Source organism: Loxodonta africana, chromosome 7 (assembly GCF_030014295.1).
Source record: "Loxodonta africana isolate mLoxAfr1 chromosome 7, mLoxAfr1.hap2, whole genome shotgun sequence".
In the NCBI taxonomy this organism is placed as follows: Eukaryota; Metazoa; Chordata; class Mammalia; order Proboscidea; family Elephantidae; genus Loxodonta; species Loxodonta africana.
In genome coordinates this window covers 34,272,959-34,295,305 of record NC_087348.1, presented here as the reverse complement: position 1 = coordinate 34,295,305, position 22,347 = coordinate 34,272,959, and the positions used below count along the sequence as shown (strand labels likewise).

The following is a 22,347-nucleotide window of genomic DNA, read 5'->3' as shown; positions in this document are numbered from 1 at the left end:
ATATGTGTATGCTGAAGTTGCTTTGTGTGGAGACAAGGTCGTACTTTTTTTTAAAACAATTTTTAATAATGAAATATTACCAAAGAGTAAATTAATGAAGAAACATAATATACACTCTTTCATAAGACAATGAAACCTAGTTGAGAGCAGGGAGAATATCAAGGTAAATTATTTACTCAGACACTGAGAACCTTAGTTTCATTTCTTTCTCATTCCTTAGTTTAAACAGGAATGAAAACAAATTCTGAGTCCCAAGAGGTCTAGCTCAAATTTTCCTTAGAGCCTGACTCAGATAAAGGTAGGAAAGAATTCCCTAGAGGCCAGTATTATTGTTTGTTGATCTAGTTTTTATCCAATTTTCATCTTCCTTTATACTTTTAATTGTTCATTCAATATTTATTGTGCACCAGATATTGTGCTATATTGTAGAAACTGTTGTACCTAGCAGGCAACTATTTTATGATGAATGACTGCATATTTAATGAATAGAATATTCCACTGACATTTAAATGTTCCTTTTTGAGTCATCACTCTTTCTGGGTGACATGAGCAACACGAAACAGTTCTGAAGCCACAAGAAAATTTGGACACATGGCCTAAGCTTCATTACCTGCCCCTCAGAGATTGAATGATCCATTGTTTTCATAGTCATAAAGTATCTAGATACCATAATGTTGCACTCAACAAATGACCATGAATTGTGGTACATAAAAGTTAACTGATTAGTGAAAAAGTATTAGGTTTTTAGTTATAGATAATGAACTAAGGTGTACAATTTGCCCAGCACAGTCTCTTGCTCAATAAATGGTAGCTACTGCTACTATTTGACCTTTTTATCATTATTGCCTGGCAATATATCACACAATTAGGAGCATCATCTGTGACATAGATAAGATTTTTGTTCCTGGCTCTTCAGTGTATCTATTTTTATACCTTCTTCTTTTTGTCAGGTGCTTACTTGTAAAATGGGAATAATATCAGTGTCTATCTTTCTGGATTGTTATAGACATTATTGCTCTATGTTAATGTATTTTTAGTATTTCTCTTATTTTTTATTACAAGGAAAATCTGTGCATCTATTTACCTGGATTATGCTAGTAAAACTAAGCCCTGATTTGGTTAAATTTTCTAAATATGCAAAGAATGCTCTTGGTTGGATTTTCTCTTTTTTCTTGCAGCATTACTGCTCTGCTAAATTGCAATATCTATGCATTGTAATGATTAATTTCTCCTTATCTCATAAGTAGTATTTGCAGAGAAATACTAAATGTTCTCTTGTCTTTTTACTCAACAGAGTCATTGTTATGCTCTAGAGACATTTATTAGTTACTTGAAATAGCTTTCCTGCTACACAATTTCCTGATGGCATTTTTCATCTGGGCATTTCTCAAGGTATAGATTAAGGGATTTAACATTGGAGTTATGATGGTGTAGAATACAGCAACTGCTTTGTCAACAGATAAAGTAGTTGCAGGTCTCATATACACAAATATGCAGGGCACAAAGAATAAGACAACCACTGTGATGTGGGAAACACAAGTTGAGAGAGCTTTACGCCTCCCCTCTAAGCTGTGGGTCCTTAAGGAGCACAGGATGACCACATAGGAGACCAGCAAGAGGATAAAGTTTAACAGGCAGATGAACCCACTGTTGGCAGCAACAAAGAGTCCTAGAATGTGAGTATCAGTGCAGGCAAGATTGAGCAAAGGGTTCAGATCACACATAAAGTGATCTATGATGTTAGGACCACAGAATGGTAATCTAAACATGAAGAGGATCTGTATGGTTGCATGGAGAAAGCCTCCCACCCACACGACTCCCACTAGCAGGCCACATACTCTCTTGTTCACGATAGTTGTGTAGTGCAAGGGCTGGCAGATGGCTACATAGCGATCATAAGCCATCACAGTAAGAAGGATTCCTTCAGCACCTCCAAAGAAATGTTCCCCAAAAACTTGGGTCATACATCCATCAAACAGGATGGTCTTCCTTTCCTGGAGTGAATCTATGATCAGTTTAGGGGTATTGACAGAGGAATAGCAAGCATCGATAAAGGAGAGATATGCCAGAAAAAAGTACATAGGGGATCCCAGTGATGGGCTGGCAGCGATGGTGACCACAATGAGCACATTTCCTATCACAGTGATGATGTAGATAATAGAAAACATGGTAAATATGATTTTCTGCATCTTTGGATTCTCCGTGAGCCCCAGTAGAACAAACTCTGTCACGTTCCTACTCTCCATGTATTTTATGTGATGGCTAATCACATTACCTGAAAACAAAACATTTTATTAAAACAATCCTGAATGTATTAAAGTTATCTATAATGATAAATAATAAATGTCTGAATTCTACTGATTTGTGAATTGCTATGCTTTTTTTTTTTTCAGGTGGAAATACAGGTTCTGAGTACTTGAAGATAACTTACACTTCTAACTGAGAATTCTGGTAATAATATAAATGGGGGGACTTCAGTAAACACACAGGGCAGGAGATGTTCTATGTAACTTAGCCATCTAAGATGACCAAGAGCCTAATTTGAAGTAGTGATAATACACACAGTGGCATGTAAGCCTGAGAATGGAGGTAGGAGATGGATGTAAAGACCATGGATGTAAAGCAAAGGAATTTGCCCTTACTCTTTAGGAAATAGAGACTCATGCAAAGTTTTTGAGAATGTGAGTGGAAAGATGAAGAGGAACTTGAGGAAGAGGGAATCTTGGAATATTAGTCCAGTAAAGGTCTTTGTGTGTCTTGGACAATGATCAGCTGTTGGAAGGCGGGGACAGGCAGAGCATTTAGCAGACTATTTACAGTTGTTGACATAAGGAGTACAGGGCACTGGTGATGAGAATGGAAGAAAGGATAGAAAAGCTACTGTGAAAGAATTCACAATGTTTATTGTCTAAACTCAATTACTGTATAATAGCTAATAATATATAGATCTTAATAACTGCTTGCCATGAGTATGGTGTGGTAGCAAGAGCTTTTTGTATGTGATTCCATTTAATCTTTATAACAGCACGTTTGGTTTATATTATTTCACCCATTTGGCAGATGAGGAAACAACCTCAGAGACTAATCCTCATATTTATAATAGCAATGATAACAGTAAATAAAGCTATGGTATATTCTAAGTGTTTTGTAAGCATATGCTTATTTAACTACCATTACACATCTAGGGGATGATTACTATTATTATTATTATATTTTTAAATCTATTTTACACTTTAGGAAATAGAAGCACAGAGAAGTTAAGGATCCTTCCCAAGATCAAGCAGTTAATAAAGGGCAGAGAGAAGATTTGGTCTAAAAGTATTTCTTTTATTTTTTTTTTCTTCCAAATTCTTAACCTATACCCTATATTGTTATGTTACAATATGTTAAGCAGTGTTTAACTAGTATTCTTTTGATATAATCAGAGAAATTATAATTTTTTTAATACTACCTCTAAAGGTTCCTGGCTCATTCCTGGGTTTCAGCACAACCACCATGTGTGTCAGTTTGTCTACAGAGGTGGCTTTCGTGTTGTTGTGATACTGGAAGCTTTGTCAACTGTATTTCAAATACCGGCAGGATCACACTTGGTAGACAGGTTTCAGCGGAGCTTCCAGACTAAGACAGACTAGGAAGAAGGACCTGGCAGTCTACTTCTGAAAAAATTGACCAGTGAAAACCTTATGAATAATACCTCAGAGACAAGTTTATGTGAAGCAATTTCATCAGCAGAATACACACACACATACACACATACAAATATAGACTTATATGTCATTGAACATAAACAATGACATAGGATAACTATGTCATTAAATGTACATATATATATACACACACGCATATATACACACATACACACATATATACGTATAATCATGGAATTCCCAAATACTGAGAAAATGTGGTACTGTTTTCATTGAAGGGCCTCTTATTTGGCTTTACTCTTTCCTCCCTAACTCCTGTCCAAGCCATGTGCCTCAAACGCTTCTGCAAAATGTTGAAATCGACTGTTACATGGTTAAGTGTATTGGTTTTAGAAGCAGAAAGATCAGATCTAGAATCTTCCACTTGCAACTTTTTTTGTCTGGGGGTACATTTCTTTGCACCTTACATCTTGTTTTCTCATCTATAAATTAAGAATAATAATGTCCAGCTCACTGGTTCCTATGAGAATTGATTGGGAGAGCATATGTGAACACATCTAGCATAGTGCTGGGGATACATGTAGGGCTTTGTCCCTTTTTTGTGACTGTACATGCACCTAAGAGAAAGAATTGATACTTAAATCAATAATACGAAGAAATATTTAACCATGCTATAAGTTCAGGAAGAACAACCTCCAAATTTACCTCTAAAAACGCCAGACTCATATTATCCATAACATTTGATACCAGGAAGGGTTCCCTAAGTTTGTTCTTGTACTAAAGAGCTGAGGATTTATGCCATTTAATGTTTGTATTTGTGTCTTTTTGTGTGAATTTATTTAAATCTTGTTTTATCTTCATGATTAGTCTGGATTATTACAAGACATTATCTCCTGGCAAGCATGGTTCCTAATGTCAAAGAGCTAGGTTATATTCCCACATGTTCTTTAATCTCTGTGAGCCTCAACTTCTTCATCTGTCAAATGAGGTTATGCTTACTCATATCTTTTGATGGACTGGAGTGAGAATGAAATATTATAATACCGTATTTCAGAAGTGTTAAAAAATAATGATTTCTATATATGGAAAATAACAATCTTTAATAAGAGGCAACACCATTGAGAAACTTACCTTAGTGGTTTTTACAGATGACCATAATGATGTTCCAGAATGTTCAACAGCAATTCCATCTTTAAACTGATCTCCTTTTGGAGTAAATAACTTTCAATATGAGAACTATGAGGCTCTTGGCTAGAGAATATTCAGATAATTCAATATCAAGCAAAAGTTGATAAAGAGTTGTTATGAGTCTAAATCTTTCCTTCTAGCCTAAAAACTTAACCCTTTCTCCAGAAAATCTGGGATTTGAATTTCGAATGGATTCGCTTGAAACACTAAGGAGAATTATCTTCTATATGTGGTTCTGGTCTTGCAGGGGAAAAGGCAGAAAGTGTGGAGGAATAACATTCAAATGACTTGCTCCACGCGTGATGAATCTTGCTCTGGATGTGTGAACAATAAGAATAAAAAACCTTCTCACTTTGCACTGCATAGGTATTTAAAGAGGTTTCCATAAAGACTCAGGGATGTGTCTTGTAGCTGATGCTTGCTCTCTTAGGAATAAATTATCTCCTTTGACACAAAGACTTTGTCTTAGAAGTAGCTGTTCTGGGGAGATGTATTTGAGAAACTACTAGTTTTGAATAGGGAATTGTATTCCCTCCACTTGGAACCTAACCATGTGACAGTCCCTCTTATGAACTGAATTGTGTCCCCCCAGAATGTGTATCAACTTGACTAGGTCATGATTCACAGTATTGTGTGACTGTCCATCATTTTGTAATCTGAAGTGATTTTCCTATATGTTGTAAATCCTGCCTCTATGATGTTAATGAGGCACGGTTAGTGGCAGTTACGTTATTGAGGCTGGTCTCAATGCAGGAGATCAGTTTGTGTCTTGAGTCAGTCTCTTTTGAGATATAAAAGAGAGACATGAGCAGAAAGATAGGGGGACCTCATATCACCAAGAAAAAGAGCCAGAAGAATAGCGCGTCCTTTGAATCTGAGGTCCCTGAGCTGAGAAGCTCCTCGACTGGGGAATATTTCATGACAAATACCTTCTCCCAGAGGCTGCAGAGAAAGAAAGTCTTCCCCTGGAGCTGGCATGCTGAATTTGGACTTCTAGTTTCCTAGACTGTGGGAGAATAAATTTCTGTTTGTTAAAGCTATCCACCTTTGATATCTTTGTTATAGCAGCACTAGATAACTAAGACAGTCCCCTTTCTGTATCTAAACCCAGATTGTTAAGGAAGCCGAATACTATGTGAATAGCACGGTAGGATAATTCCTGTATGTGGACCTATGATGTAATTTACATGTTGACTCACATTACAAAAGGAACATCTGTGTTTTTATCAATATTAAACCATTCCTGGAAATTCATTATTGATTGCTTGAGAGCTAGAGCAGTGAAAGCATAAAATTAATGGTCGATATTTTAAAGTACTTGGCAACTGAAGTTGTTTTGCACAATATCACATAAGTCTTTGGAAGTAGTTAGAAACCCCAGAAGGTGCCAGATTACAGTATCCTCTGGGACTCACAGTCTGGTCAGTATTGAAAGCTGGGGAGCATTAAAAATGTAGAAAAGAGAGTTCCAGGTGTTCCATGTTTGTCACTTAATATTGTTGGTGGTCTTCCTTTTTAGTCATTCCAGGTGTGCGTAGTAATAAATTACTGTGGTTTAATTTGCATTTCCCTGATGACTAATGATGTTGAAAATATTTTTTCATGTTCTTATTGGCCATTTGTATATATTCTTTTGTTGTATATCTCCTTTTGTGAAGTTTGAGTTCAAGTCCTTTGCACATTTTAAAAATAGAGATTCTGAGTTTCTTATTACTGAAATTAAATATTCTTTATATATTCTGGATACAAGTTCTTTGGCATACACATACATTTTTTCTCAAAATTCACAGCTTGTCTTTTCATTTTTTAAAATGATGAGAAGTTTTAAAATTTTGACAAAGACTAATTTTTATTATGGTTCATGCTTATTGTGTCATATGTAGGAAATATTGGCCTACCCAAAGTCATCAAGATTTTTTAATAGAAATTTTATATATTTAGCTTTGAATGTAGGTTTTGGGCCCATTTGGAGTTAATTATTATCTACAGTATACAGTAATGGTTGAGATTCATTTTTTTGTATGTTATCCAATTAATTCAGAATAATTTGTTGAAAAGTCTATTCCTTCATTGAGTTTCTTTGATATTTTTGCAATAAATTGACATATTTGAGTCTATTTCTGAACTTTCTATTTTGTTCTACTAATATATATGTCTATCTTTATGTCCATACCATACAGTCTTGATTAGTGGAGCTTTAGAATACGTCTTAAAGTTAGGTACAGTAAATCCTCCAACTGTGTTCTTCTTTTTGAGGGTGGTTTGCTGTTCTAAGTTTTTTTACATATGGTTGTAATTTTCAGAATATGCATGTAAGTTTCTCCAAAAATCCTGTTGAGATTTTTATTGGAATTGAATTGAATCTATTGAATTGATATGATTAAAAAATTGAGTTTTCAAATCCATACACATGGTATATCTCTACAAGTTATTATTTATGTTGTGGTGAGTATATATATTACAAAGATTTTGCCATTTAAACATTTTTAAACACACAATTCAGCAACATTAATTTAATTTTTTATGTTGTGCAACCATCACTATCCCTTTCAAATTTTTCAATCACCGTTAATATAAGCTCAGTGCCTCCTAAACAATGACTCAGCATTTACCCTTTTCTCTCACTCCTTTTGTTATTAGGTGCCATCATGTCAGCTCTGACTCATAATGACCCTATGTACACCAGAACAGAATGCTCGCTGGTCCTGTGCCACCCTCACAATGGTTGCTATGCTTGAGGCCATTGTTGCAGCCACCGTGTCAATCCATCTTGATGAGGGTCTTCCTCTTTTTCACTGACCCTCCACTTTTCTGAGCATGATGTCCTCCTCCAGGGACTGGTCCCTTCTGATAACATGTCCAAAGTACATAAGATGAAGTCTCACCATCCTCGCTTCTAAGAACCATTCTGGTTGTAGTTTTTCCAGGACAGATTTGTTCCTTCTTTTGGCTATCCAAGGTACATTTATTCAATATTCTTTGCCAACACTGTAATTCAAATGCATCGATTCTTTTTCAGTCTTTCTTATTCAAAATATGGCTTTCACATGCATATGAGGTGATTGAAATATCTTGGTTTGGGTCAGGGACACCTTAGTTCTTAAAGTGACAGCTTGCTTTCTAACTCTTGAAAGAGGTCTTTTGTAGCAGATCTGGTAAATGCAATTCGTTCTTTGGTTTCTTGACTGCTGTTTCCATGGGTGTTAATTGTGAATCTAAGTAAAACAAAATCCTTGACAACTTCAATATTTTCTCCATTTATCATGTTGTTGCTTATTGGTCCCAGTAGTGTAGATTTCTTTTTTTTTTTATGTTGATGTGTAATCCATACTGAAGGCTGTAGTCCTGTAACTACTAATAAAATTCGGTATATATTTTGCTACTCCAAGTGCCATCGTACAATATTTGTACTCTTGTGACTGATTCATTTCACTCAGCATGTTTTGAAGGTTCCTCTATGTTGTAGAATGTAGCAAGGCTTCCTTTCTCTTTATAGTATAATGATATTCTATTGTATATGTACCATGTTTTGTTTATCCACCTCTATTTCTGTCTTTAATTTCTCTCAACAGTATTTTCTAGTTTTCATATATATCTTCAAAAAAAACCAAAATCAGTGCCGTCGCCGAGTCAATTCCGACTCATAGCGACCCTATAGGACAGAGTAGAACTGCCCCATAGAGTTTCCAAGGAGCGCTTGGTGGATTCAAACTGCCGACCCTTTGGTTTGCAGCCATAGCACTTAACTACTACGCCACCAGGGTTTCCATATACATCTTCAATATATATAAAATATTTATCTGCAATATTTCATGTTTTCTAATATTATTATATATGGCCTTTTATTTCTAGTTTGAACTTTAAATCCTTTGTTGTATTGTAGAAATAGGAGGAATCAGTCCCTGGAGAAGAACATCATGCTTGGTAAAGTAGAGGGTCAGCAAAAGGGAAGTAAACCCTCAAAGAAATAGATTGATTTACAGTTTCTGCAACAATGTGCTCAAGCATAACAACGACCATGAAAATGGCTCAGGACTGGGCAGTGTTTCTTTTTGTTCTACATAGTGTTGCTATGGGTCTGAACTGACTTGACGGCACCTAACAACAACAACATTGTAAAAATACAACTGATTTTTTTTTTACACTGACATTGTATCCTTTGTCTTTGATAAATTCACTTACTAGGTGTATGAGTTTTTTAGAACACGATATTTTCTCCGCATGTAATCATACCATCTGCAAATAAATGTATTTTTATAAATTTTGCTTATTGCTTTCCAATTTGCATGCTTTTTATTTCTTTTTCTTACTTTATTGCAATTGATAGAACCTCTGTTATAATGTTGAATAGAAGTTGTACAGGCATCTTCCTATTGTTCCCAACCTTAGAAGTATTCACCATTAAGTATGATGTTAGATGTCAACTCTACACAGATGTTTTTTATGTGGTTAAACAAGCTCTTTTCTACAGTTTACTTATTAAGATTTTTTAAAAAATCATATCTGCACTGAATTCTATCAAAAAATTTTGTGCATTTTTGAAATGATTATATGCCTTTATTCTGTTAATTTGGGGAATTATGTTCATTGGGTTTTGAATGTTAAAAAAATGTTTTATTCCTGGGATAAAGTCCACATAGTCCTAGTTTGGTTTTGGTTGGCTTCATATAATGAGTTACATAGTGTTTTCTATTTTCTGAAATAGTTTGTGTAGAACTGATATTATTTCTTCTTTATTTATTTTGTGGTATTTACATGTAAAGCCCTTGAGTCTGGAGTTAGTTTTTGAGAAAGATTTTAACTACATGTTCAGTTTCTTTCACTGATATAGAATATTCATGTTCTATATTTCTTTTCCTATCAGATTTTTTTTGTTTGTTTTTTGTAATTTAAAAAATGGTTGCTAAGTTGTCAAATTTTTTGGCTTACAGTTTTCATAATATTTTCTTAGTATACTGTTACTGTTTGGAGCATTTGTAATAATGTATATTGTTTCATTCTTGATATGGTACGTTTCTCTTTCTCTCAACTCTAGTTTGGGGTTTATAAATTTTACTTATATTCTCAAAGATGCAAATTTTGTTTCATTGATTGTTGTGTTCTTTTTATCATTTTCTATTTCATTGAGTTTTGTTCTTATCTTTACTATTTCCTGTCTTCTACTTACTTTGTGGTCAATTTGCCCTTATTTTCCCAGATTCTTAAGTCAAAATCTTTGAACTCTTATTTTACATATTACTTCTTTTCTAATATATACATTTTATACTCCAAATTTCTCACTAAGAACTGCTTTTGCCACTTCTTGCATGTTTAGATAGTTGTGTTTTCAATTTCATTCAATTAAAATCTTTTTTTTTTTTTGCGTGCACATGTGTCTTGTGATTTTTTATTTAAGATAAAATTAACACCACAAATATTTTGTGGTATTTTCAGATATCTTGTAAATACCACAAAATATTTAAAGAAGACATAATGCTAATTCTACATAAAATTCATTATTTTAACAATTTTAAAGTGTACAATTCATTTTCATTTCCCACAAAAGAAACCCTGTGCCAATTAAGTAGTCACTCCCATTCAACTCTTCTCCCAAACTCTGGCAAACACTCATCTGCTTTTTATTTGTAGGGAATTGCCTATTCTGAACATTTCATATAAATGAAATCATACAACATATGACATTTTGTGTCTGACTTCTTTCATTTAGCATAATGTTTTCAGTATTCAACTATGATGTAGCATGTACCTGCACTTTATAATTTCTAATGGACAAGTAATATTCTACTGTATGGAGAGACCACATCTTGTTTGTCTCTGCATAAATTGATAGATAGTCAGGTTGTTTCCATCTTTTGGCTCTTGTGAGTATACTCCAACGAACATTTGTGTACAAGTCTTTCTTTGAACCTGTATTTTCAAATCTCTTGAGTATATACGTAGGAGCGAAATCGGTGGGTGAAATGGTAAATCTATATTGAACATTTTAAGTAACTACTAAGTGTTTTCCACAGTGACTGCACCATTTTTTATTTCCACTAGCAATGTGTGAGGGTTCCAATTTTTCCACATCTTCGCTAACACTTGTCATTTCTTTTTCTAATATAACCATTTTAATGGGTATGAAGTGGTACTTCACTGTTATTTTGATTTGCATTTCCATAATGACTAATGATGTTGAACATCTTTTCATGTGCTTGCTGGCCATTTGAATATCTTCTTTGAAGAAATGTCTATTCCTGTCCTTTCGCCATTTTTAAATTGGGCTGTGTGTATTTTAGATGTTGAATTGTAAGAGTTCTTTATGTATTCTGGATAAAAGACTCTTACAGCCATTGTCCTCTAGTTGATTCTGACTCACATAAGATAAGTAATCTACAAATACTTTTCGCCATTCTGTGGGCTGTCTTTTCATTTTCTTGGTAGTGTCTTTTGGTGTACAAAAGTTTTAAATTTTGATGATGTTCAATTATTCCCTTTTTAAAAAAATTTCTGTGCTTTGGTTTCCATACTTATGAAATCATTGCATAATTCAAGATCTCAAAGATTTATCCCTATGTTTCCTCCTAAGGGTTTTATAATTTTCGCTCTTGCATTTAGATATTTGGTTCATTTGAGTTAAATTTTGCATATGGTGTCAGTTACGAATCAAATTAATGCTAAAATAAAATCAAATCATATGCTGTTTATGGGAGATATATAAAAACAAAATCTTTAGAAAGCTTGAAGATGAAAAGATAAAAATGTATGCCAAACACAAAAAAAGACAGCTGTCATAGTAATATTAATTTCAGAACAAAATAGTATATAAGTAAAAATTACTGGCGTATATATATGTATATTAATTCCCACTTTGTATGAACCTAATGACCCATTACGCATTGCCATTGAGTCGACTCCAACTCATAGCAACCCTATAGGATAGAGTAGAACTGTCCCATCGAGTTTCCAAGGAGTGCCTGCTGTGTTCAAACTGCCGAACTTTTCGCCAGCAGCCATAGCTATTAACCACTGTGCCACCAGGGTTTCCTAACCTATTGACATAACCTCAAAATATATAAAGCCAAAGTAGAAATACAGAAATCCACAAATTCATAACCCTAGTGGATCTGTAGGAGTTCCTAATATCTCCTTTGACCTAAAAATGGAGAGTCTTAGGATTTTAAGTTATTTAAGCTGTTGAAGTTTCAAGTGACTACACAGCTGTCTGAAAAAACAAAAACAAACAAAACAAGTAGTGGTTATAATGCTCTAATAAAATAAAATAAAACAAAATACCCAAGAAACCCCCTGAACTTTGGTACTCATTCATACTCATTCACAGGTAGTCTCCAATCCCCAGGAGTTGTTAAAACAATTTCCTCCTCAAGATTAAGTCTTCTAGGGCCTATTTTTCTCTTTCATGATGAAAATCATAGTGGGGAGGCAATTAGATATTTTTGAGCCAGGACTGATCTGACTATTCCTAAGCCTAGACTCAACAGCATCCCTAAGATTTATAAGTCATTCCTCCTTTCACTCTCTGTCTCTTTTTCTTTTCTCCATTTCAACCAAGTGTTGGAATTCACATTTGGAGATTCATCTCTGCCTTAGGAGACAGAGCAATTGAACGTGGCTAAATCTCCAAACAAGAGGGCTGAAAAACCAGACCTGGCATTTCCGCAGACAGGCTAAAATTCTGTACTGTTACAACAGAGATATCACTGGGACTACCACTGGACAGATATCTACTGCTTGTACCCTCTGCTGCACTTTGTTACAGTGCACTGGATGCTACCCTGCTGCTTCAGAAACTGGATGTATCTTTTCCCAAACTCTCTAAAATGGATTCCATGGCACTTCTTAATAGCACTTTTCTATTTAAAGTCTAATGCATGTATGCACACGTATCTGACTGACGGGGCCTAGGTTACATGCCTACATGCTCTTTGGCAAGGACTGTGTAAGGATTTAAAGAATCATGGACCTTGTGCTGACTTTGAACCATATGATCTTGAGCAAGGCACTACATTTAATGGACCTGTTGTTTGTAAGATCCTTTCCATATCTAAGTCTTACATTTATCAGAATGGTGCCAAACATTACACCTGGGCAGTTAGTGATAAAGACCTCTGACATAGAGAAAGACCTCCACATCATAGCAACTGGCTACTGCTCTCTTTAGGCCCATCATGCTATTTGAACTGGATGGTCTTCTACTAGTTTCCCACCTGTAGTATTTGATTTAATTGGCCTAGCTATTGTCTCTACATATTTCTTGATTCTCAATTTTTGTCCATTTATGCCTTCATTTGTATACTACCTGCATGAGATTAAAAAGTTTTGATTCTGCCTAAAAGACTAAGTTAATGAAGCAAAAAAAAAACCCAAAAACTCCCTTATTTCCTTCTCTGATTTTCAATTTCCAAGGATAACAATTCTTAAGCTGTTTCTATTTTAAGTGCTTATGGTGCTTATAGTCCAGAATATTTATGCTTATGTAATTTATTAATTTTTCACTATGAAAGATGAGAACCTTAGTGCATTTTCTGGTCAACTTTCACCTTTAATTTATATTTTTATTTTGAACACGTTAAGGTTTATGATACTTACATTTTGTTTTTACTGTAATTAAGCCTTCCATGCTTAGTGTTAGGGTAATCAAAAAATTTAAACCCCAAAATGTACATTTTTTGTATGGTGATTACATGACATTTATTTTTCACTGCAGGGAAAAGCTGTGATAGGATCTCCAGAGAAGAAATTGTAATACAGTGTTAGTAAACCCTTGCCTTTTGAAGCCTCAGTGCCTAGTAGAGTATCTTTAAATCTCTTTTAAGATGAAAAATATCCCTTTAAGTCTTACTCAGACTTAAAGATGTACCTAGTTGATCCACCACCTGTTTGCCAGTTTGTCATACTGTAGTGGCTTGTGTGTTGCTGTGATACTGGAATCTATGACACTGTTATTTCAAATACCAGCACAGTAATCCAGGATGGACAGACTTCAGCAGAGTTTCTAGACTAAGATAAACTAGAAAGAAAGGCCTGGTGACCTACTTCCAAAAATTAGCAAATAAAAACCTTATGGATTACGAAAGAACACTGTCTGACTTGCTTGCTTTGGATACATCATCAGGAGGAAATCAATAGCTGGAGGACATCATGTTTGGTGAAGTAGACCACCAAAGTGGGCATGGGTGACCTTTGGTAAGACTGATTGGCACCATAGCTACAGCAATGTATTCTAACATGCTGTTAATTGTGAGGATGACACAGGACTGAGCAATGTTTATAAGGTCTCCACGAGTAGGAGCTGACTTGATGGCAGTTAACAACAAACAGCTTAGGTGAACCCAATCAATGCTTTTATGAATTTCATTACTGTGTATATGATCAGGATGTCTACATTTCCCCAGCCCAGATCTTGTTTTGGAGGATCAGATCCATATATTCAATTGCCTACAGTACATTCCTACTTGGATGTCTTGCACTGGGATCTCCTCCAACATATTCAAAAGCACACTTATCTCTGTGTTTCACCTTCTCAGTCCCTTACCCATCCTGTGATCTAAGCCAGAACCCAGTTTCATCTATGACTTTTTCATCTCTAATCATTACCCTACATCAAGTTATTTTGTTTATAATTCCTAAATATTTCTGGAATACTTTTCTCTGTCTCCATGTTAGTTTGGGTTCCCTAGACATAGAGCCTGAGGCAAAAGCCCAGCTGCTGTGAGTCTGGGCCGTAGGTGCACTGACTCTGCATCCTCACTGGCACCACCATGGTCAAGATCTTTATCCTTTCACACCAAATCTTTATGATGAAGTCCTAACCGCTATCCTGATTCTAGTCTTGTTGCCATACTGTAGCTAAAGTTAACACCCTAAAACTCCAATTCAAGCATATCATTTGTTAGCTTGAAAGACAGCTCAATGTTTCTCCGTTGTCCTTAACACTAAATCCTAACATGGCTATAGGACTCTTCCTGATCTCTGTTTCTATCTCCCCAGCTTCATATCTTGCTTTTAGCCTTTTATATGTTCAATGCTGAGCACGGTTCCTGGGACACATTGTGACTTCAAAAAATAATTGTTGGAAGAACAGTTGAATTATTAAGCACAGCTATACTGAATTATTTAGGTTTCCTGAGTATGTCATGATCTTTTTCACTTCCTGGCCTACGTATTCTACCTCCTATATATTGTCTCATACCAGTCTTAATGCTATTTATCCTACTGACTCCTTTTTATCCTTCATTCAATTTTTTTTTTTTTTTTTTTACAAATACACAATTTATTTACTTCTCAAAAAGTTAAAATCCTTGAGGGATACAACATCACACGGATTCTGTGTCCAATGGCCTTAGCAGGAATGTTGCTTAGGAATTTGGCATGAACCGTGCCACTGTTTCCATGGGTGGGAGTTACCTTTCCCCAGATTACTCTGGTTTTGTTAGGTTTGCTGCCAGGGGTCACTGTGTTGTTCTTTGCTTTGTACACATAAGCATATCTCTTGACTAAATAGAATTCATTTGCATCTCAGGCATAAAAGTCTTCAATTTTCAGAAGAGCTGTGTGCTCTCTTTGGTTCCGGAGACCTAGTTTATAGCCAGCAAAAATGGCCTTGGACCACAGCCTTCCAGACATATTTGCCGGTTTAGAAGTCCTGTTCCCAGAAGGCTTCTACAGGCTCCAAGATGGTGGAAAGAGCCTTCAGTGTATTTTTGATGATTTCCATCTAAAGAAACATTTCTTGAACCCCAGGTCCCTGTTATGTCTTCCTTTCATGTGCTTTCACAGCAACCAATGCTTCCACTCTCTTACTATTTATATCACTGGGTTGTACTCTTCTACTTTCTTGTGAGAATCACCCAATGGATCATAAGCAGAATGCGAGTTTCTTTTTAGTCAAAGCTGAAGGCCCAGCAACTATTCCTGGGCATAATATACACCTTTGGCTCAAAAATGTCTGTTGGCTAATCAATGAATGAATGAAGCAGGTAATGAAATATATCTGTGCTGAAGTTGCTTTGTGTGAAGAAAGAGCCATAGAAATTTTTTTCAAAACAACTTTTAATAATGAAATGTTACCAAAAAAAAAAAAAAAAATCAACAAACAGAAAAATAAAACACACAGCCTACAGTCATAAGATAATAAAACCTGGTTGAGAGCAGGAAGACTATAAAACTAAAAAATTTGCTCAGACACTGAGAATCTTAGTTGCATTTCTTTCTCATTTTTTTAGTTTAAGCAGGAGTAAAAACAAATTCTGATCTCCCACAAGGTCTAGTTAGAATTCTACTTGGAGCCTGAAGCAGATAAAGGTAGAAAGAATTCCTGAGTGTCCAGTATTAATTTTTTCTCTACCTTTTATTTAATTTCTTCATCTTCCTTTATACTTTTAATCATTCATTTGATATTTATTATGCACCAGATTTTGTGCTACATGGCAGAAACTATTGTATCTAGCAGACAAATATTTTATGGAGAATGACTTTAATAAATAAAAGTCCTTACCAAATATTCAAATGTCCTTTTATTTGAACCATCACTGTTTTTGGTGGGCTATCAACTTAAGACCCCCATATGTCTGTCAGTTTGTCTTACTGTGGGGGCTTGCATGTTGCTGTGATGCTGGAAGTTTTGCCACTGGTATTCAGATACCAGCGGGGTCACCCATGAAAGACAGGTTTCAGCTGAGCTTCCAGACTAAGACAGACTAGGAAGAAGGACCCGGCAATCTACTTCTGAAAAGCATTAGCCAGTGAAAACCTTGTGAATAGCAGTGGGACATTGTCTGATATAGTGCTGGAAGGTGAGCCCCCCAGATTGGAAGGCACTCAAAAGATGACTGGGGAAGAGCTGCCTCCTCAAAATAGAGTCGACCTTAGTGAAGTGGATGGAGGAAAGGTTTTGGGACCTTCATTTGCTGATGTAGCATGACTCAAAATGAGAAGAAACAGCTGCAAACATCCATTAATAATCAGAATCTGGAATGTATGAAGTATGAATCTAGGAAAATTGCAAGTCATCAAAAATGAAATGGAATGCATAAAGATCGATATCCTAGGCATTAGTGAGCTGGAACGGACTGGTGTTGGCCATTTTGAATTGGACAATCATGTAGTCTACTATGCTGGGAATGATAACTTGAAGAGGAATGGTGTTGCATTCATTGTCAAAAAGAATGTTTCAAGATCTATCCTGAAGTACAACGCTGTCAGTGATAGGATAATATCCATATGCCTACAAGGAAGACCAGTTGATACAACTATTATTCAAATTTATGTACCAACCACTAGGGCCAAAGATGAAGAAACAGAAGATTTTTATCAGCTGCTGCAGTCTGAAATTGATTGAACATGCAATCAGGATGCACTCATAATTACTGGTGGTTGGAATGTGAAAGTTGGAAACAAAGAAGAAGGATTGGTAGTTGGAAAATATGGTCTTGGTGATAGAAACAATGCCGGAGATCGAATGATAGAATTTTGCAAGATGAATGACTTTTTCATTGCAAATACCTTCTTTCACCAACATAAACGGTGACTATACACATGGACCTCACCAGATGGAACACACAGAAATCAAATTGACTACATCTGTGGAAAGAGATGATGGAAAAGCTCAATATCATTAGTCAGAACAAGGCCAGGGGCCGACTGTGGAACAGACCATCAATTGCTCATATGCAAGTTCAAGCTGAAACTGAAGAAAATCAGAGCAAGTCCACAAGAGCCAAAATATGACCTTGAGTATATCCCCCCTGAATTTAGAGACCATCTCAAGAATAGATTTGATGCACTGAACACTGGAGACCGAGGACGGGACGAGTTGTGGAATGACATCATGGACATCATCCATGAAGAAAGCAAGAGGTCACTGAAAAGACAGGAAAGAAAGAAAAGACCAAGATGGATGTCAGAGGAGACTCTGAAACTTGGTCTTGAGTGTCGAGCAGCTAAAGCAAAAGGAAGAATTGATGAAGTGAAAGAACTGAACAGAAGATTCGAAAGGGCAGCTCAAGAAGACAAAGTAAAGTATTATAATGACATATGCCAAGAGCTGGAGATGGAAAACCAAAAGGGAAGAACACGCTCGGCATTTCTCAAGCTGAAAGAACTGAAGAAAAACTTCAAGCCTCGAGTTGCAACAGTGAAGGATTCTATGGGGAAAATATAAAATGATTCAGGAAGCATCAAAAGAAGATGGAAGGAATACACAGTGTCATTATACCAAAAAGAATTTGTCGATGTTCCACCATTTCAAGAGGCGGCATATGATCAGGAACTGATGGTACTGAACGAAGAAGTCCAAGCAGCTCTGAAGGCATTGGTGAAAAACAAGGATCCAGGAATTGATGGAATATCAGCTGAAATGTTTCAACAAACAGATGCAGCACTGGAGATGCTCACTCGTCTATGCCAAGAAATATGGAAGACAGCTTGCTGGTCAACTGACTGGAAGAGATACATATTTATACCTACTCCCAAGAAAGGTGACTCAACCAACTGTGGAAAATACAGAATAATGTCATTAATATCACAGGCATGCAAAATTTTGGTGAAGATCATTCAAAAACGGCTATGGCAGTATATAGACAGGAACTGCCAGAAATTCAGGTTGGTTTCAGAAGAGGACGTGGAACCAGAGATATCACTGCTGATGTCAGATGGATCCTGGCTGAAAGCAGAGAATGCCAGAAGGATGTTTACTTGTGTTTTATTGACTACACAAAGACATTAGACTGTGTGGATCATAACAAATTATGGATTACATTGTGAAGAATGGGAATTCCAGAACACTTAATTGTGCTCATGAGGAACCTTCACATAGATCAAGAGGCAGTTGTTTGGACAGAACAAGGGGATACGGATTGGTCTAAAGTCAGGAAAGGTGTGCATCAGGGTTGTATTCTTTCACCATACCTATTCAATCTGTATGCTGAGCAAATAATCCGAGAAGCTAGACTATATGAAGAAGAATGGGGCATCAGGATGTAGGAAGACTCATTAACAACCTGTGTTATGCTTATGACACAGCCTTGCTTGCTGAAAGTGAAGAGGACTTGAAGTATTTACTGATGAAGGTCAAAGACCACAAGCTTCAATATCGATTGCACCTCAACATAAAGAAAACAAAAATCCTCACACTTGGACCAACGAGCAACACCATGCTAAACGGAGAAAAGATTGAAGTTGTCAAGGATTTCATTTTACTTGGATCCACAGTCAACAGCCATGGAAGCAACAGTCAAGAAATCAAAAGACGCATTGCATTGGGTAAATCTGCTGCAAGAGACCTCTTTAAAGTGTTGAATAGCAAAGATGTCACCTTGAAGACTAAGGTGCGCCTGACCCAAGCCATGGTATTTGCAGTAGCATCATATGCATGTGAAAGCCGGACAATGAATTAGGAAGACCAAAGAAGAACTCACGCCTTTGAATTGTGGTCTTGGCGAAGAGTATTGAATATACCATGGACTGCCAAAAGAACGAACAAACCTATCTTAGAAGAAGTACAGCCAGAATGCTCCTTAGAGACAAAGATGGCAAGACTGCATCTTACATATTTTGGGCATGTTGTCAGGAGGGATCAGTCCCTGGAGAAGGACATCTTGCTTGGCAGAGCACAGGATCAGCGGAAAAGAGGAAGACCCTCAACAAAGTGGATTGACACAGTGGCTGCAACAATGAGCTCAAGCATAACAACGATGATAAGGATGGCTCAGGATCGATCGGGGAGTGTTTTGTTCTGTTGTGCATAGGGTTGCTATGAGTCAGAATTGACTTGACGGCACCTAATGACCTAAGGACAACAATCGACTTTAGATGGGTGACATGAGGAATACAAAATCATTCTGAAAATGATAAGGAAATTTGGAAACATGCCTCAGTCTTCATTATCTACCATTCAGAGATTAAATGCCTCATTGTTTTTAAAATGCTAAGTAGTTAGCTATCATAATTTTGCTGGCAGCAAATGAACTTAAAATGTGGTACATAAAAATTAGCAGAGAAATAAGTAAAAATTACTAGGTTTTTAATTATGGATGGTAAACTAATATATACAAAGTTCCCAGCATAGTCCCAGACTGAATAAATGGTAGCAATTATAATTATTTGACCTATCTGTCATCGTTATTTGACAATGTTTCGAAACAGTTAAGAGCATGAGTATGAAATCAGCAGATTCTGGGTTCCTGTTTTTTTTAATGTAGCTACTCTCTTGCTGGTAAAATGGGATAATGGAAGTGCCGATCTCTTGGCACTTGTTATAGAGATGATTGCTCAATACCAATTAATTTTCTTATTTCTTCTATTTTTTAACAAAGAGAAAGCTTACACATCCATTTACACGCATTACGCTGGTAAAACTAAGTCCAATTTGGCAGAATTTTCAAGTATGCAAAAAATGCTCCTGGCTTAGGTTTTCTCTCTTTTCTTGCACTTATTTCTAATCTGCTAAATCCAAAATCTATGAATTGTAATGATGATTTTTTTTTCTTTATCCCATAAATATTTCTTTCTGAGATCATTGTAAATGTTCTTTTGACCATTTCCTTAGTTGAATCATTCTTAGGATCTAGATATATTTATCATCTGGAATAGCTGTCCTTCTGCACAATTTCACAACGACACTTTTCATCTGGGCATTTATGAAGGTATATATTAAAGGATTTAATGTGGGAGTTATGGTGGCATAGAATACAGCAACTGCTTTGTCAATGTATAAAGTGGCCGCGGGTCTCATGTACACAAATATGCAGGGCACAAAGAATAAGACAACCACCGTGATGTGGGAAACACAAGTTGAGAGAGCTTTCCGCCTCCCCTCTAAGCTGTGGGTCCTTAAGGAGCACAGGATGACCACATAGGAGACCAGCAAGAGGAGAAAGTTTAACAGGCAGATGAACCCACTGTTGGCAGCAACAAAGAGTCCTAGAATGTGAGTATCAGTGCAGGCAAGATTGAGCAAAGGGTTCAGATCACACATAAAGTGATCTATGATGTTAGGGCCACAGAATGGTAATCTAAACATGAAGAGGATCTGTATGATTGCATGAAGGAAGCCTCCTACCCATGAGACTGCAATTAGCACCCCACATGCTCTCCGGTTCATGATGGTTGTGTAGTGCAAGGGCTTGCAGATGGCCACGTATCGGTCATATGCCATCACAGAAAGAAGGATGACCTCAGCACCTCCAAAGAAATGTTCTCCAAAGGCTTGAGTCATACATCCATTGAATGAGATGGTCTTTCTTTCATGGAGTGAATCTACAATCAGTTTAGGGGTACTGACAGAAGAATAGCAAGCATCGATAAAAGAGAGATAGCCCCGGAAGAAGTACATGGGGGATCCCAGCAATGGGCTGGCAGTAATGGTGACCACAATGAGCACATTTCCTACCACAGTGATGATGTAGATGACAAAAAAAAAACAGCAAATGTGATTTTCTGCATCTTTGGATTTTCTGTAAGGCCCAGTAGAACAAACTCTGTCACATTGTTCTTATTCTCCATGTATTTTATGTGACCATTAATTACATTACCTGCAAAGAAAACCATTTTTATTAATGCAACCTTGAGTTTATTAAGCATTTTCATTCTAATAAACAATTAATGTCTTGATTCTACTGATTTGTAAATTTTTGAGGTTTTTTTGAGAGGTAAATAAAGGTTCCGAGCCTTTTTCTCTTTCATTGTGGTAAATATATATTTAACAAAACATTTACCTATTCACTATTCTTCACATGTATAATTCAGTGACATTAACTTATGTTCATTATGTTGTTCAGCAATTGCCATTATCCATTTCCCAATTTTTCCATCACCCTTACCAGAAGCTCAGTGTCCCCTAAGCATTCAGCCCTCCTTTCTTTCTCCCTCCCACCTGCTTCTGCTAACCACTAATAAACTTTGGTCCCTATATATACACTTGCCTATTCTAGATATTTTATGTAAGTTGACTGAATATCTGTCTGTTGTGACTGACTTATTTTCCTCAGCATAATGTTTTCAAGGTTCTTCCTTGTTAGAGCATGTGTCAGAACTTCGATTCTCTTCATGGCTGACTAATAGCCTTTTGTTTCCACTTACCACATTTTATTTGCACATTCATCTTTTGATGGACATTCAAGCTTTTCCCTCTACCTTTTGCATATTGTGAACAGTGCTGTAATGAACTTGAGTGTACAAGTATCTGTTTGAATTCCTCATTGCTTTTCTTTTGGGTATATACCTGGGAGCATGAGTTCTTGACGATTACTCAAACTATCCCCCATGTGAAGATACTAAGAATGTAAACACGAGGGACTTCTATAAATAGGGAAGAAGATCATCTATATATACTGTGAAGTAGTAGACAATAGTGGTAGAACAGCCACGGATGTAAATAAAGTGAGGGAAATTTTCTCTTATTCTTTAAGATATCAAGCACCATGAAAGGTTTTTGAGAATACTATTGTAAGGATGCAGAGCAATTTGAGGAAGGAGGAATATTGGACTATCACTCTAGTAAAGGTTTTTGCTT

General features: G+C 36.3%; 1 protein-coding gene and 2 pseudogenes across 1 annotated transcript; all 3 read right to left on the bottom strand.

Annotated features, from left to right (window-relative positions):
• Positions 1-1,297: 1,297 nt before the first annotated feature.
• LOC100654420 (olfactory receptor 4C46) lies at positions 1,298-2,246 on the bottom strand. Its single transcript, XM_003412075.3, has one exon. The coding sequence runs from the start codon at positions 2,244-2,246 to the stop codon at positions 1,323-1,325; it is 924 nt and encodes a 307-aa protein (XP_003412123.1). The 3' UTR covers positions 1,298-1,322.
• A 12,873-nt stretch (positions 2,247-15,119) lies between these two features.
• LOC135232134 (large ribosomal subunit protein eL33-like) lies at positions 15,120-15,563 on the bottom strand (annotated as a pseudogene).
• A 4,837-nt stretch (positions 15,564-20,400) lies between these two features.
• On the bottom strand, positions 20,401-21,987 carry LOC100654132 (olfactory receptor 4C46-like; annotated as a pseudogene).
• Positions 21,988-22,347: the final 360 nt, after the last annotated feature.